Raw genomic sequence first — 16,342 nt, 5'->3', positions numbered from 1 at the left:
ATGTAAAAGTGGAGCTGTACATGCCAGCAAAGTCTTGGTTTGATTAGCAAGCAGACAAGGAGTAGCAGCTGACTAATAAAAACTAACTAGCAGTGTCGCCCCTCATAAAACAACCTATGCTTAGTTATTATCACAGATAAGTGGCCAGGAGAGCTGCAGGGTGAGTGTACACTACTGTATTTACATGTGCGTACGATTAGAACTGTTTAAGCTCCTGTCGGACCCTTCTAAATACCTGTTCTTTTCAAACAAGTAAGCAATGAGAAAAAAATTACAATCTGGGTCTTATCCACAGCTTCTGTATCCAATAAACAAAGCTGTGATTGATGTGTTGAAAGTGAAGTGGAAAGCCTTAAGGGTGTAAGGGGCCAAATTCACATGGGGCACCCCACTGTCACAGAACAGGAAGAGCGTCTTTCTTTTCATCATTTTTATGGCCCAGTTCAGCTTCCTAAATTACCTACCCTTCCATTGCTCCTCGTTGGCTTGAACACCCCATGACACATACGAGCGAAGAGCCAGACCCCATGCCAGCCCAGATGCTCTCATCTTTGCTTGACTTTGCTGAGGTTGAGGTAGGTTAAACCCACTGACATGTGTCTCTTTGTGTCATTTTCCTTAAAGGGTACCAAAGCAGGTTTAAGTGGGTACCAAAGCAGTTTTAAAAGTTTCCAATTAAGAATCGGGTAATTTAAAAAGTCATTTTTTTTCAAGTGGCTACATTCTGTTTTATGTTTTATTAATGTTATGGGGATCATGGAATTCTTTTGAAAAATTACTGACACCCAAGAAAAAAAGGGAACCCATGCGATACATTGCATATTCCCTGAGTAAGACCCAGCTGTGTCAAATGGTAAGATGCTGTTAGATTAGGATGCACAATAACCAAGCAAGCATTGGGTGGACAGCATTTTCTTTCAGGAAGAGCCTGAAAATATGCATGTAAGATTGTGCTTATTTTGCCAGGTAGCTGGGATGTCCAGTTTTTGTCACTTGAAGTTTGAGCCCGCACCAGAAAGGGTTCAATCAATCTGTGTTCTAGGAATGATTACTGTCAGCTAAAGGCCTGGTTTTAAGTAAGACCAAGTAAGTAATGCAGATGGAGGGGACTCAAACCACAGCAAAGTATCCTGAAAGAGGGAACACACGGCCATCAGCAATATCTGACACTGGAGAAGTTTCCTTCACTTTCAGAGAAAAGAATGGCATGGAAGGGTTTTATCTGAGAAAAAGTATTTAAGCTTTCTTTGACCGGCAGATAGGTAGGGATCAGGAGGTAGTTTATTCAAGTATGCACTGTTTATAGTTTTACTTTTTTAAGAGGGGCAGATTTGACTCCTCCCGAGACAAATGTGTGCAACAAACAATCTGGCAAGTCTGGTTAGAGTTATTGGTACAGCAAAAACAACCTCTACCTCTTTGCACTATAAGGCGTGCTTGCCTCAAAATGAGGTGTGGTTAGGCAAATTTCAAGTCCAAAGTTATCTTGAGCACAGCTCCTTTTAGATAAAACCACTTCTGCTTCAGACCAAGTAACAAAAGAGAATGTCTGGGTGATATTTTCAAGATGGAAGATTTGTGCTTACCAAAACTTCTCAACAATGACAATAATTTATCGATATAAAGTTTTACCCTTTACCTGTGAAACATTTTGATTCACTCATCAATCAATTAGATGACATTATAATGGATGGCAATCCTCCTGAGGAATAAAATCCTGGCTTGTAAATAATGAACCATCAGGAATATATAATCATTCAAGATATGCAACAGGTGGAGATTTTGTTTGTTAGTCGTCCATGTAGGTGAGTTTCACCTGTATTTCTTGGAGACTGATGATAAAGCCAACACTGAGTATCCAAGTGATAATCTCTGAGATATTGTAAGCTCTTTGCCTGATTAGCAATCAAATGCAGATTGTAAATGCTATAATTTTTCCATATTGACAAAATACTGAATATCCTGAACACATGTGTGTTCATGTGTGTGTGTGTGTGTGTGTGTGTGTGTGTGTGTGTGTGTGTGTGTCCATGTTTTCAATTCCACATATACAGGCAATTCAGATGTAAATTTTTCTTCTTTTCTTGTCTTTTCAGTTTTTTTGGTTTTTATTATATGGAACCAGATGATTTTGGTATCAAAAAATTGAGGATTAACATTTATCTGTTTATATTGTAATTCACACACTTCACCGAAAAGAAAGTCAAATAGAAAGAGGATCACACCTGACCAGTTCTCATTATATGATGGTGTCTTTGACACTCTTATTATAATATGAATCCTCATATAAATTATGTCTCACCCAAGATCAAATTAAAATTGTTTCAGAAAAAGTTACCACATCCTACTATACTCCAGTCTCAAGCCAAAACAAAAGCTTGTACTGGCAAAGAACGCAACGTCAGAAAAAACAACTTGAAGATTTTGTGTTTTCTGTAGCAAGGGCTGCGGAGACCATTTAAGAAACCATCTCAATTGGGAAGGGCAGACAGAATGTGAGAGGGTCAAAAGTAGCCATCTTTGTTAACATTGAATGGCCATTCTTAAACAGAGGACTCGGTCTTCTCCGCAACTATTTAGGCACTAATTGGGCATGCGACATACTGATTACACAAACTCACATTAGTGACTGCATAATGTTTAACAATTTATTATGGTGGTTTAGAATATCTTATTGCTTTTCCTGCAGAACTCTGTTTCTTTGGTGATATTTGGATGCACTTTAAAAACCAGACTGGTGATATATCATAATATAGATGAATTTGCTGCAAACTTTGAGACGTTCCGTGGTAAGGTCTTTCAAGAAACAAATACAACTTGTAGACACATTTAAACCTGCACCGCAAACACTGAAATTACTCGGGAATTACCTGGCGGTGCTGTACATGTGAACGCAAATGTCTGAATTGGTCAGATAGGACAGTTCATCGACTTACTAACCAGTTTCCTCGTGTAAAATTTATGTTATCTCCAAATGAACCCATGTGTGAAAACAGCAGTGCTTTCTCAAGTGGTGTCTCAGCATAATGAGAAAGTGTGTAGACGATGCTTATCATACAACCGGAGTGAAAAATAAACATCCACTGCTGAAAAAGGGTCAATTATACAAAAGAGCCCAACAAAGGATAACAAAGATGCACAAATCTCCAAGTGAAGAGATGAAGAGATTTGGAAAATGCTGTTTGGGAGGGACAACACACACACAGATTAATGTCTTGCTGAAAGCAAGCACAAAGAGTATTTTCAGTGAATTGTGATCACGTCTGATAAAGACAATGGTCTGATGAGGTCAACTCTGGTCTGTGCGTAGAGGCGAAGGGCCTGTCCAAAAATACAAAATGTTGACAATTTTAGTAAATTAAGTATCACATGGCATTTTATTGTGCCAAAATCCTGACTCATTCCATGAATTGTGATATATTTGTCCACAATAACTAAATATCAACCTTGCCGACATATTGTGATTCTATGATTCTCAAACATCCAAGACTGTAGAGCTTTCAAATATGACAACAGGTGGTTTCACTAAGCCAGTCGTCATTTCTGGCAGGAGGTGTGAGAACCGGTGACTTGAGCTGATGTTCTGTTTCTCTGAAATGAAACCTGCATGAGTGAGGTTCGAGAAACACGGAGCATATTCAGAATACTAAACAATGCCTTGCCTTGTCATTGCCCCCCCCCTGATTTTTTTCCAGGTTCCCCTTACTGTACCCCCTCTGCTGACTGCCTGTGGCTGTTAGTCGTATCTAATTCAGTGTCCTGGCGCTGCTGTGTACAGCTGCCAAAGAACGAACACAAGTTCTACACAGCAGTTCATTCTCTGCACTATATTACTGCAAATGCAAGTTCCTTGCCCGTGACGACTTTTCTTATTTATCCCTACAGCGCTCAGTAATGCAAACTATTTTCCTTTTACTGGCATACACTGATGTGAGTATCAAAGAGCATTCAATTTCAGATGAATATACTCTATACCCACTATAAGATGTGACCAATTTAAAAGAGTGTACTCATCCAACTGACAGATAAGCAGGGTTTCAAAATCACAATATAACTTCTCAAAGCACAAAAAAATCTGAAACACATTACAGCATATAACAATGGACTATAGAATCCCCTAAATTGTACAACTTATTACATGGATATTGTTTTAATCATGAAGTTTTGTTTTTTTTTTTCCTGAGGACAATATGGTTATCATAGACAGCTGCTGATGTTATGATCAGACTGAAGATGGCTTTCGTTCACCTGTTTGTGAAAATGTAATTATTTTTTTAATGTATGTTGAAATAGTGAGAGCAGTTTATGTTGGCGTTTCCCCCTCTGGACTTTACAGTTGTTGTGTCGGGATCTGAGACTGCGGGCCTCCCCTCAGCCAGAGCTTGGAATTTACTTGCTTCGTTTCTCTAAGTGCTGAGATGCCTATGGGATCATGATTGTGTTATTTGATCCCAGAGACGCTCAAAGATTGAGCCAAGGTAACCTTCAGACTACACCAAATACATAAAAATGTTCTATCCTGGGAGATTTATTAGGTTTTGACTGTGGGAAAAGGAGAAAAATTCCACTGGATCTCAGACCCATCTCACTAAGCAAGTCGCATACATTACTCTTCTTCGGTACTCTTCTGCATATCCTTTTAAAACAAACCTAATGCTCACTAATATTCTTTCACAGAATTTCATTTGAAACAATCACTTGTAAAAGCTATGTTACAGAGTAATTGGAGCTCTATTTTGTAATTATTGCAGTGTGTAAGATGGGGGCATGACCTTTAAATGCCTTGCACATGTGTTCTTGTTTTTTTTTCTTCTTTCTGTCTATTTACATGTTTTTGTAAAGTTGTTAGTTGCTAATCAAACAAGGCCAGTGTAGTTAAGTGAACTGTAACTGTAACTCCCCTGGTGAGCAGCCACTGTAGCCCCATGGTTGATGGAAAAACAGAATAGAACCTTATCAGACATAGTACAGCATTAATGATTGATTCAATTTTCTCAAGTCGTTTATCAATCACCACGTCAAGAGTAAAACAGTTTAAATCCTATCAACCACAGATTTAGTTGTCAATATGCTATGCATAAATAAAATGCATAGACAGATGTGTCTCTGCTTCATCCGTGAAAGTTAAACGTGAGATACGCAATACACAAGCAATTCTGTATGTATAAGCAAAATAAGGAACCATTAGTCTGACATTTGTAAATCTGAAACTTATAATGTAGGGAATTTAAAGGAAAATACACAACACTCTAACACTCTGATAACTAAGAGATCAACAGTTGAATTAACTAAAATCCTATCCATTCGATGCCACCCAGATCTGCCACCCAGATCTGTTATACACAGGACACTTCTGCATTTGGCAGCTTACAACCCTGGCCATTACCCAGGGAGACGCAGAATGCGGGTGGGAGTAAACAGAATGGGCTGTCTAGTCAGCTGGATGACGGAGACGTTGCAGCAACAACCGTTGGCTTTGAAAAAATGGTGATCCCATTCCAGTTGGACCCGTTGCCATTGTTTTCAGCTTTCCTCCCCCGGACCAGTGAAGGCAAGGGCACAGCTTTGACGATCAACATAATTCATGATGATCAACAAATAATAATTAAAAATGTGTTTTGTGTATAACATCACACAGAAAGAGATGGAGCTTATGGCCACACTTCAGCATTTTGTCTCAAAATTCTTTGTTTATGTCAAAGGGAAAGTATTAAATGGCCTTGCTCATCCTTCATGGACAAATAACCACAGGAATTTGAGGAATGCTTTGAGAACAATGTTGCTGCTACTGGAATTTATCGGTGGTCACAGTGTAAACTATTTTATAGAACCAGCTTGCAGGTGTTAAGGGGATAAGCTCATCTTCATATCTGTAGTGAAACAGGGTGCATACACTTCTGATTACAGTCTCGATTCAGTGGGAAAAGTATGAACAGATACTCTCACCAAACTAAGCACCATCCCAGAGGAATCCGGAAAATGAAGATTAGTGGCAGGTGACCAGAGTCCAAGCCAGTCAAAACAGACTGCAGCACAGTAATATCATGTTGTTTCAGAAGGATGTAGATGCCTCACAAACGCACATCACCTCTCACTTTGCACTTAATGAAACAGCCTACTTATGTCGTGTATCAAAAATAAAGCAAATGTCAAGTAGTAATAACGTGACTTTGGTGTTTTGGGGTTCAAGGATGAATACAACCCGCAGAGTTTTGGGTAGTGGTGCAGCGGGGACAGCCCGGTGTTAAAAGTTAAGAGCTTTGTGTCAGTAAAGTAACCCAAAGTTCAAATGTCTCCTCTTACCTTTGTGCTTGTCCATTCGCTCGCAGGCAGTTTCTCCCTCTCGTCGCTCGCTCTCTGCCTCACATAAAATCGAACAATCCTGACAAAGTTTGCTTGCAGTGATGGAGGCAGCGGCTTCTGCGGAATGCAGCCCAATGGTCCAGTTTTCTCCCGACAGAGTGGACTGGGGGGGTTTGTGACGGAACAACAGCGCTCTCCTCTCTTCTTCCTCCAAAACTTCCCCCGCCGCACCTCCTCTGCAGCATCCAGAATGAGGCCGCAAGTAACACCCGGCTGCTCCTCCAGAACTGAGGACTGCTTTGAGTCATGCGGCTCCAGGAGATGATTGTCACATGGACGTCATCCACACGTGCACGCAAACAAACTCGCACCCACTTTGCCAAAGAGCTGAGTTGATTCTCTCATACATATACATATACATATACATATACATATACGCTTTATCCAAGAACTGCGTTGATTCAATTATTAATTTACAAATACATGTATAAGTATATGATTTAGTGCTTGAGAACTGACAAAGTTCATTGTCTTAAGTTTTTCTTTTTAAGGTGTGTGTGTGTGTGTGTGTGTGTGTGTGTGTGTGTGTGTGTGTGTGTGTGTGTGTGTGTGTGTGTGTGCGGGGGGGGGCAGACCTCTACAGTTGCGGTTTTCTCCCGAAACCGAAAAGTGAACTTCTCCGCCCAAACAAGCCCGTGGGAGAACTGTGACCGAGTGGAAGTATGAGAGGAATGTCAAGCAGAGAGGCATAACAAACTCCTGAAGATAATTTAACACCTTTACATCCATGACCTGCGTGGAAAATGTGATTGAAATCCATTAGTGGAATGATGATTTTTCCTCTTTTTTCCGGACATCACTTCAAATTATGTTTACGTTCTGTGACAGTGGAGGCAATGACGTGGTTCAGTGAGGAAGTAGGTCCACTCTGGTTACAGTTTATTACATTTTGCATCAGAAGACCACAGCTCAGAAATAGCAGGTGTCTGTTGTATGAGTTCATCCAATACTGGTTAAGCTGTACTGACTGGTTTACCAGTAATACACTCAAGGAAAGGAAAGGGGGAAAAAGGCCTCACATGATGATACCAGCAGGATAACTGATTCCTGCTTGACTTGAATCTGGGAAAATCCTGAAATTGCAAGTGGCTTGTATAGTTTTTGATTTCTTATTTGCAGGAGTTCTTCTGAGCTAACCCTTTTTCATACTGGTTGATCAGACAACACCTATTTATGGGATTTTCTTTTTACATAGAAGTAACAGTCACTTGCCATGTACATTAGCCTTATAAACCCCAGCCTTTCATCACACCTGACTCATTTTGTTCTGGTTCATAAAATCATGCTCACAGAGAGTTCTAACTAACAATTAACACCCAGATGCATTGCTAGATTATCTCACGAGGAACTTTTTTGTTTTTCCTCACTACATGCCACCTGATATGATTTTTCAGGATAAACTTGGTACCATTTGCTAATACTATGGCATTCAGGGAAGCAGATAACATAAGGATAAGGGATAAGGAGATGAGTAAGGCACCAGTTATTCATGTTCCAAAATGAAAACACTTATCTCTTACAGCTTGGAAAGCTGTTGTCTCTCCTATCCTATATGTGTGTGTGTGTGTGTGTGTGTGGGGGGGGGGGGGGGGGGGGGGGGGGGGGCTTTAAAAGAAGAAAAAATCCTGTGGACCCTGAATAGTTTTCATGAAAGACTTCACTGTTATATAGATTGCACTGCATTGTATGCAGTCCGTTTTTTTTCCTTCGTCCGACTTATATTCAAGTGAACACAAATGGCTTTAACCTGAAAAAAAGGAAGTGATGCTTGATTTTTGTACATCACTCAAATTCAAGTGTCAGGTTATTCATCTGTGAGGACTATTGCAGAATAACAATTAACCTTAAATACTATGGATAAAAAAATACAATACAAACAATACTTTGCATAGAATGTAGTATATAGTATATACAAAAGCTTGTATTACCCAACACATCGTCATCATCATCATCATATTGCAGCCTCATGGCGGCACTGGCCTATGTCTCTCCAAGCCTGCCTTGAGGGGGGCACGGAGCAGTGTTTCCCTAAGCCGCTCCCAAGCCCGGATCAATGCAGGGGGTTGCGTCAGGAAGGACATCCGGCGTAAAACTTTACCCAAAACCAAACATGTGAGTCAACCATAATCATATAATAAGGGCCAGGTTAACAACGACCGCCATTGGTACTGATGACCTACAGGGTACCGGTGGAAATTAGGCAACTGTGGGTCAAAGAACAAGAAGAAGTAGAGGAGGGCATTTTCGGAAGCAGAGGAGGCAAGGAAAGAGCCTGGGACTGAGAGAAGGGACTTGGAATATTGGGACTAAGACAGGAAAAGGTAGAGAGTTGGTCGACATGATGCAGAGAAGGAAGATGGATTTACTGTGTGTCCAGGAGACCAGGTGGAAAGGTAGTAAGGCTAGAAGATTAGGAGTAGGCTTTAAGTTGTACTATTTTGGTGCTGACAAGAAGAGAAATGGAGTGGGAGTTATCTTGAAAGAGTAGTTTGTTAGGAACGTTCTAGAGGTGAAAAGAATGTCAGATAGACTTGTGAGTCTGAAACTTGAAATTGAAGGTGTGATGCTCTATGTTGTTGGTGGCTATACCCCGCAGGTGGGATGTGAATTTGAAGAGAAGGAGAAGTTCTGGAATGAGTTAGATGAAGCGATGCAGAATATTCCCAGAAATGAGAGAGTGGTAATTGGTGCAGACTTCAATGGACGTGTTGGTGAAGGCAATAGAGGTGATGAAGAAGTGATGGGCAGATTTTGTAACGGGTGTAGGATGGACCCAATTGCAGCACCAACGACTCAGGTCTGCAGTGAAGCAGTTTTATTTCAGCGGGCACACAGATGCGTCAGTGGGTATGGCTGGATTTGAAACCAGGTCTTCCGTGTGGCAGGCAGGAACGGTACCACAAAATTGTACCTGGATCGGGTCGGCTGACGGTACCAGCAGTGAGGAGCTGACGGGGTGAAGCTGACGCAGTAGGTCGGGGATGAGACGAGAAGCAGAGGTCGGAGGCGAGTCGGGTCGATACCAGGGAAGCAATCCGGAAATAAACACTGGAGAGTCAGGCATGAGAGCGAAGACAATCTGGCAAAGAGTGAGTGGAGTGAGGTTGCATATAAGCTGGCTTGATTGGAGATGGTGAGCAGGTGACAACAGCAGGTGAAAGCAACTAAGCTGATGAGGGGTGTGGCTGAGCAACAGAGCAGGGGAGAGGGAGAGCAGACTGTGACAGATTTGGTATACAGGATAGGAATGCAGGGGGACGGATGGTGGTAGATTTTGCAAGAAGGATGGAAATGGCTGTAGTGAACACCTTTTTCCAGAAAAAGCAGGTATATAGGGTAACTTGTGAGAGCGGAGGTAGGAGCACGCTGGTAGACTACATCTTGTATAGATGAGGTAACCTGAAAGAGATCAGTGACTTCAAAGTAGTTGTAGGTGAGAGTGTAGCCAGACAGCATAGGATGCTGACTTGTAGGATGACTGGTGACAAGGAAGATCAAGAGGACAAACGCAGAGCAGAGGACAAAGTGGTGGAAGCTGAAAAGGGAGGAGTGTTGCTGGTTTTCAGGGAGGGCTTGAGAAAGGCTCTGGGTGGTCAGGGTGAGCTTCCAGATGATTGGAAAACAACAGCTAGTGTTATCAGGGAGACAGGTAGAAGAGTACTTGGTGTGTCATCTGGAAGGAAAGTAGATAAGGAGACTTGGTGGTGGAATGAGGAAGTGCAGGAGTATATACAGAGAAAGCGGTTAGCAAAGAAGAAGTGGGATAATGAGAGGACTGAAGAGAACAGACAGGAGTTCAGGGAGATACAATGTAGGGTAAAGATAGAGGTGGCAAAGGCAAAACAAAGGGCGTACAATGACATGTATGCTCGGTTGGATAGTAAGGAGGGTGAGAATGATCTATACAGGTTGGCGAAACAGAGAGATAATGTCCAGGTGATTAAGGATAGAGAGGGAAATGTATTGACAGAAGCAAGAAGAGTGATGGGAAGATGATAAGAGTACTTTGAAGAGCCGATTAATGGGGAAAATGAAAGAGAGGCAAGGGTAGCAGAGGTGACTATTGTAGACCACAAAGTAGCACAAATTAAGAAAAGTGAAGTGAGGAAGGCATTGAAGAGGACTAAAAGTGGAAAAGCAGTTGGTCCAGACGATATACCCGTGGAGGTGTGGAAGTGTCTAGGAGAGGAAGTGGTAGATTTTCTGACTTGATTATTCAACAGGATCTTAGAGTGAGACGATGCCTGAAGAATGGAAACGAAGTGTGATGGTGCCTATTTTTAAGGATAAAGGGGATGTGAAGAATTGCGGCAACTACAGAGGGATAAAGTTGATGAGCCATGCAATGAAGTTATGGGAAAGAGTAGTGGAAACTAGACTGAGAGCAGAAGTCAGCATTTGTGAACAGCAGTATGGCTTCATGCCTAGAAAGAGAACTACAGATGAGGTATTTGCTTTGAGAATGCTGATAGAGAAGTACAGAGAGGGCCAGATGGAGCTGCATTGTGTTTTTGTAGACCTCGAAAAAGCATATGACATGGTGCCAAGAGAGGAGCTCTGGTATTTTATGAGGAAGTCTGGAGTAACCGTGGAAGTATGTTAGACTGGTGCAGGACATGTATGCTAGCTCTGAGACAATGGTAGGGTGTGCTGTAGGGGTAACAGAGAAATTCAAGGTGGAGGTGGGACTCCATCAGGGAACAGCACTGAGCCCCTTCTTGTTTGCAGTGGCGATGGACAGGCTGACAGATGAGGTTAGACAGGAATTTCCATGGACTATGATGTTTGCAGATGACATTGCGATCCGTAGTGAGAGCAGAAAAAAAAGGTAGAGGAAAATCTAGAGAGGCGGAGGTATGCACTGGAAAGGAGAGGAATGAAAGCTAGTTGCAAGACAGAATATATGTGTGTGAATGAGAGGAACTCGGGTGGAATGGTGAGGCTACAGGGAGTGGAGATTAAGAAGCTGGAGGATTATAGGTACTCGGCGTCAACAGAGCAACAAAGACTGCGTAAAAGAGGTAATGAGATGGGTCCAAGCAGGTTGGAATAGGTGGAGGAAAGTATCAGGGGTACTATGTGATAGAAGACTATTGGCCAGAATGAAAGAAAAGGTGTACAAGACAGTGGTGAGACCAGCGATGCTGTATGGCCAAGAAACTGTTACAATGATGAAAAGACAGGAGGCAGAACTAGAGGTTGCAGAGATGAAGATGTTGAGGTTCTCTTTGGGAGTGACCAGGATGGATAGGATCAGGAATGAGTCTATCAGAGGAACAGCACATGTCAGATGCACATGTTCAGTTATGTACAAAGGAGGGATAGAGAATATATTGGTAGACGGATGCTGGAATTGGAGCTGCCAGGCAAGAGGTCTTGAGGAAGACCAAAGAGAGGATGGACGTAGTGAGAGAGGATATGACGGTAGTTGGTGTGAGAGGAGGATATAGAGAATAGGGTTAGATGGAGAAAGATGATTTGCTGTGGCAACACCTGAAGGGAAAAGCTGAAAGAAGAGGAAGAAGAAGTCATCATCAGCAGCAGCAATACAAACACCGCCATCTATTTATCTTCATTAAGATTAGATTAGATTAGATTCAACTTTATTCTCATTACACATTTGAGGATACAGAGTAAAGAAATTAGCATCTTAACAGAAGTGCAAAAAGCAGAAGAGCATATGTACAGAATATACAAATGGAACTATACATATACAGATATCTTGTACAGTAACTCTACGGAAGGGATAATAAAGAGATGTCATATGAACAATTATACAGAATATATAGATGGAACTGTAAATACACAGATTAAATGGCATCTTGCTGTTTCAGTTGTAATCGAATTGCTATACATGTATTTCATTTAATACTTCCTGTTAAATAGCAATGTTGATACACATATGATAAATATTGATTTATCTTTCAGTCAAAACAGCTTTTGTAACAAAAAGATTTTGAGATTCAGGAGTCTACTGCTCACCAGCAGACTGAGTTTGTCATGGGAGAAGCTCATCACTTTGCCAAAGCATTTTTGCACTTTTGGTCAAAACAAGGTCAAGCACAAACATCTTTGCTCATGGAATTGTTGTATTGCACTTGTTCCACGCTTTTCAATATCCTTTAAGAAAACAGTTGGTTGTATCTGTTCAACTCTAAGTCTAAACATGTGTCAGTCAGTCTGTATGGCTTTTCACTTCAAACAGGTCATGCAACAAAAGACAACGTCAAAGTTATTTTATCTGATTTTGATCTTTACTACATGTAGTCTTAAATGAATAGTGAGAATGTGAATGTGAGTCTGAAATGATGGCTTTGCATGAATTGAACACAAGGGTGGTCTGGCCTTTCTCTCCACTAGTCTCTTTTTGTCTCTGTCCACAGCAGACGAGCTGTCTTGTTAATCCAGCAGGGGAATTCCTACTGAGCAACAGACCTTTGGAAGCCCCTGGCTGTATGGGTGGTGTCAGGTCTCCAACATTCTGAAATAAATTATTTAGATTTCTCATACCTCTGCAATATGGGAGGTATTTCTGTGTAGGCGCGGAAAAGGGGAGCTCTTTTTAAGTGGATCAGTGATATACTAATATATTTTGAGTCAAAGGTGTGACCATGAACTGGTTTGCTTTACCCTGTTCTGTTGTTGATTGTAGCACAAAGAGCATTCCTTGGCCGTGAATCAGAGGACAGAGGTCATTGACTCAACTACAAAGTACCACTGAACCCTATGTGATTCTGGGACTCTCCTACACACATGTAGGCCCAAAATGTACCACCAATTGAGTGAAAACCTCCTTTTTGGTTTTAATTATCATTACCTCATCAGCCTTATACACAGGTTCCCTGCCACTCTTTCAGCTGAGAGGTTCCAATGAAAAAAACAATCACATGCACCTTCTTGTGTTTTAAGAACCTTGATATGAAAGAATACAGAGACACTACACCACCTGAATCAGCAATGTTTGCACCTGACCAAATGCCAAAGGGCTGTCCTGTGGCTCAAATGAAAGCGATAAGTCATAGTAGAATAATATTATTTTAAGCTCATGTGTGATTAGGTTTACAGCGACCTAGCTGGGAAATAAGCAGGGGCTCTTTAGGTTTCACAGTCAGAGTGATTGCAAAGTCTGAGAAAATGTTGCATGTGAGCTCAACACTTGTCTGGAGGTTATATTTTTTTCGATGAAAACAGGGAGGGGGTTTGGTGGTTAGCCCTAATAACGGGTAGTCTTGAGGTAAGATTCAGCAGATATAAGTAAAAGTGATTCCAATATATATGTTTTGCAAGGTTAGATGTTGACATTGAAAATACAGGGTGTCTTTTAACAAAAGAGACATCTCACAATATGAGCAGCCCTAAGCTGTCAGTTACACACGTTTCTTTGGTATTCTGCCAGCAGTGTATCATTTATTTCAAGAACTAAGTCTGCATGAAAGAAAAAAAACTTTACGAATATGGTCTGCAACCCATCATGTTTAAGGAACTATGGACATTATCAAAGAAAAATGTTTCTATAACTGGTAAGTTGACCAACAGTACACATATGATGTAATCATTGCTCAAATAGCTGACATACAATTTTATCCCATACTTTCATCTACGCTGCCCAAAATATGGTGCTTCTTTGCTCCAAAATCTTGACAGTCTCACTCAGTGACACAACAACTGCATTTAAGTCACAGCTTAAAATCCTGCTGCTCAAATGTATGTGGGCAAGTTCAATGAAATATTGACTGAACTGTATTCATTCTGGTTTACTGCTTCATACTGCTAATATCTAAATTTTCATTATGATTGATCCACTTTTTAAATTGTGTACTTATGATTGTGATTGTGATAAGTGCTTTGGACAATCTAACCTAATTAATGTTTTTTGAGGAAAACAGGGACATTGGAATTTTTTATATTGTGCTTTAAATCTTCTTTGTTAGCACGGGTGAGGTATTTGCAATAAAAGAAATGGTAGAAATACTGATAAGATGACTTTTCTATGTCTACACATAATCCCTGAAAGACTCTTTGAGAATAGTATCAGTGATCAGTGACAAGTAAAATGTCTCTAACTGTAAAACCACTTTATTTGACAGTTTTTCTCTCTGTACAGGAGGCTGTTGAGGTAATCTAAGACTCCTCAAAAAATGTACAATTTTAGAATTATTTAACATTCAAACACATAACATTCAACTTTCATGTATTTACTCTGATCTTACTCTTTTAATTTTAAGACACTATTTCCTTAATTCCGCTTGTCCTCGACAGTTACAGTGAAACCGTCTTTCACTGTAAAATTACTGTGCAACATTGCCATCTGTAGGTGTATATCTCGGTGCATATATAGCATCACATATGCTGTTCAAATAAGGGATCAGACTTTTTTCACCTTTGAAATAACCCTATTGGTTAGGATGAATTAAGTATGCAGTCACCCAAAGTCAAGTTATTATTTACTGTCTTTTTCACTATTAAAAATCACAACTTTTTCAAAATCTCTATCTGTTCATATTGTCTGTGAATAAAAGATTAATGCTCTGAAAAAATATACAAAGTTAATGTGCATTGTGCATTTATGATTGGATCACCATGCGACTTATCTCGAGCAGCAATTTTACCCATTTCAATGTTTATGAGAGGATGAGAATTTGACAACTCTAAATGATGATTCCGGCCATGATTAGCACAAATCATCGTCAAACTGTTTTAAGATGTGGTTGTAAGAGCTCAAGAGAATCATCTGCTTATTGCTGAAAAACCCTCAACAATGTTGCTATTTAGTCATTAAAATGACTTAAATTTGAGTCATTATTGGTAGAAAACAGACCTTTTTAAATGTACAACCTAGACCTAGAGTATAGTTTCGCTCTGTGGCAAATGGCTCGCTGGATAGTAGTCATATCCTTATATGCTGAACTTTATATAAGGATTGACTGTTATCCACTTTACACTTAACTTGACATGATGAAAAAAAAAACTGCAAACTAGCATGTAATTTTGATAAATTTGTTATCAATACCAATTGGGTTTTGTTCTTCAGCACTTCAGCACTGACTCTTTAAGAATATGAATGTTTTGCTGAATTGCCTGGACTTGTGAACAAGATCCTGAATGACTCAAAACGTGGCCCTGAGAATAACTAGTGACCAGTCCAGGGTGAACTTCACCTCTTGTCCTATGAGCGATCCTCGGATGTGTCATTGGACAGATATTGAATGAATGAATGAGTGAGTAGTAAGATTGAATTGTGTTTTATCTTTGAATTCCAATCAATTCCTGTCTCTGACTTGCATAGGTTACTGGTCTTTTTTGGTTCATAACATCCATTGCAGCCACAGAAAAAAAAAACAACAAAAAAACGTAAGGATAATATAGGATAGTGGGAAGTGCGGATAATATTTGTTTAACTGAACGCTCATGACATTGGTATAAAATATCTAGTAAGTGGAAACATTCATGGAACTGGCTCCTCTCTGCCTTCAACAATTAAATACAAAGTCAGTCAAATAAAATAATATACATCAAATAAAGTAAAATATAAACCAACTACAACAGACAGCAGAGGTCATCTCAAAGTGGCATAAGATAATAATGAACATCTTTTTGAATTAACTTTCACATTGTTTAGTGTTTTTGTTAAAGCGTACTAAGAAAATGAACAAGACATTGCTAGGAAAACGTCAAAAAAGAAGGAAGAAAAAAAATAAAAAGGTTTGGCTGTTACTAACACTGCGCACAGATTCATTTATGAAGCAATTTAAAAGCTGTTTGGGTTTAAAGAGACGATATAGTAATGACAGTAACGATATGAAGGACTAATTTCAGATTTTCATTGGCGGGACAAAAATGGGCAACGCTTTTACAAAATTACCAAGCTTTAATCAGATTTGAAAACTATCAGTGCCGCATTGGACCTCGCGTTGAGTTGCTCGCGTTGTTCCTTTAAATGGCAGATACTTTTCACTGCGCAGGCGCAGCCTGTGTTTAG

General features: G+C 40.3%; 1 protein-coding gene across 1 annotated transcript in view; it reads right to left on the bottom strand.

Moving 5' to 3' along the window:
- The window catches only part of afap1l2 (actin filament associated protein 1-like 2), a 38,511-nt gene extending 31,926 nt beyond the window's left edge, over positions 1-6,585 (bottom strand). The window contains exon 1 of the mRNA XM_086139754.1: positions 6,304-6,585. Coding sequence (XP_085995880.1) covers positions 6,304-6,319 — 16 coding nt within the window. The 5' untranslated portion in view covers positions 6,320-6,585. The remainder of the gene's footprint in view (positions 1-6,303) is intronic.
- Between the last annotated feature and the right edge of the window lie 9,757 nt (positions 6,586-16,342).

Source organism: Fistularia commersonii, chromosome 32, assembly GCF_037954325.1.
Source record: "Fistularia commersonii isolate RoL2024-O1a breed Wild chromosome 32, RoL_Fcom_v1.0, whole genome shotgun sequence".
Lineage (NCBI taxonomy): Eukaryota > Metazoa > Chordata > Actinopteri > Syngnathiformes > Fistulariidae > Fistularia > Fistularia commersonii.
This window is presented reverse-complemented; position numbering and strand designations above follow the sequence as displayed.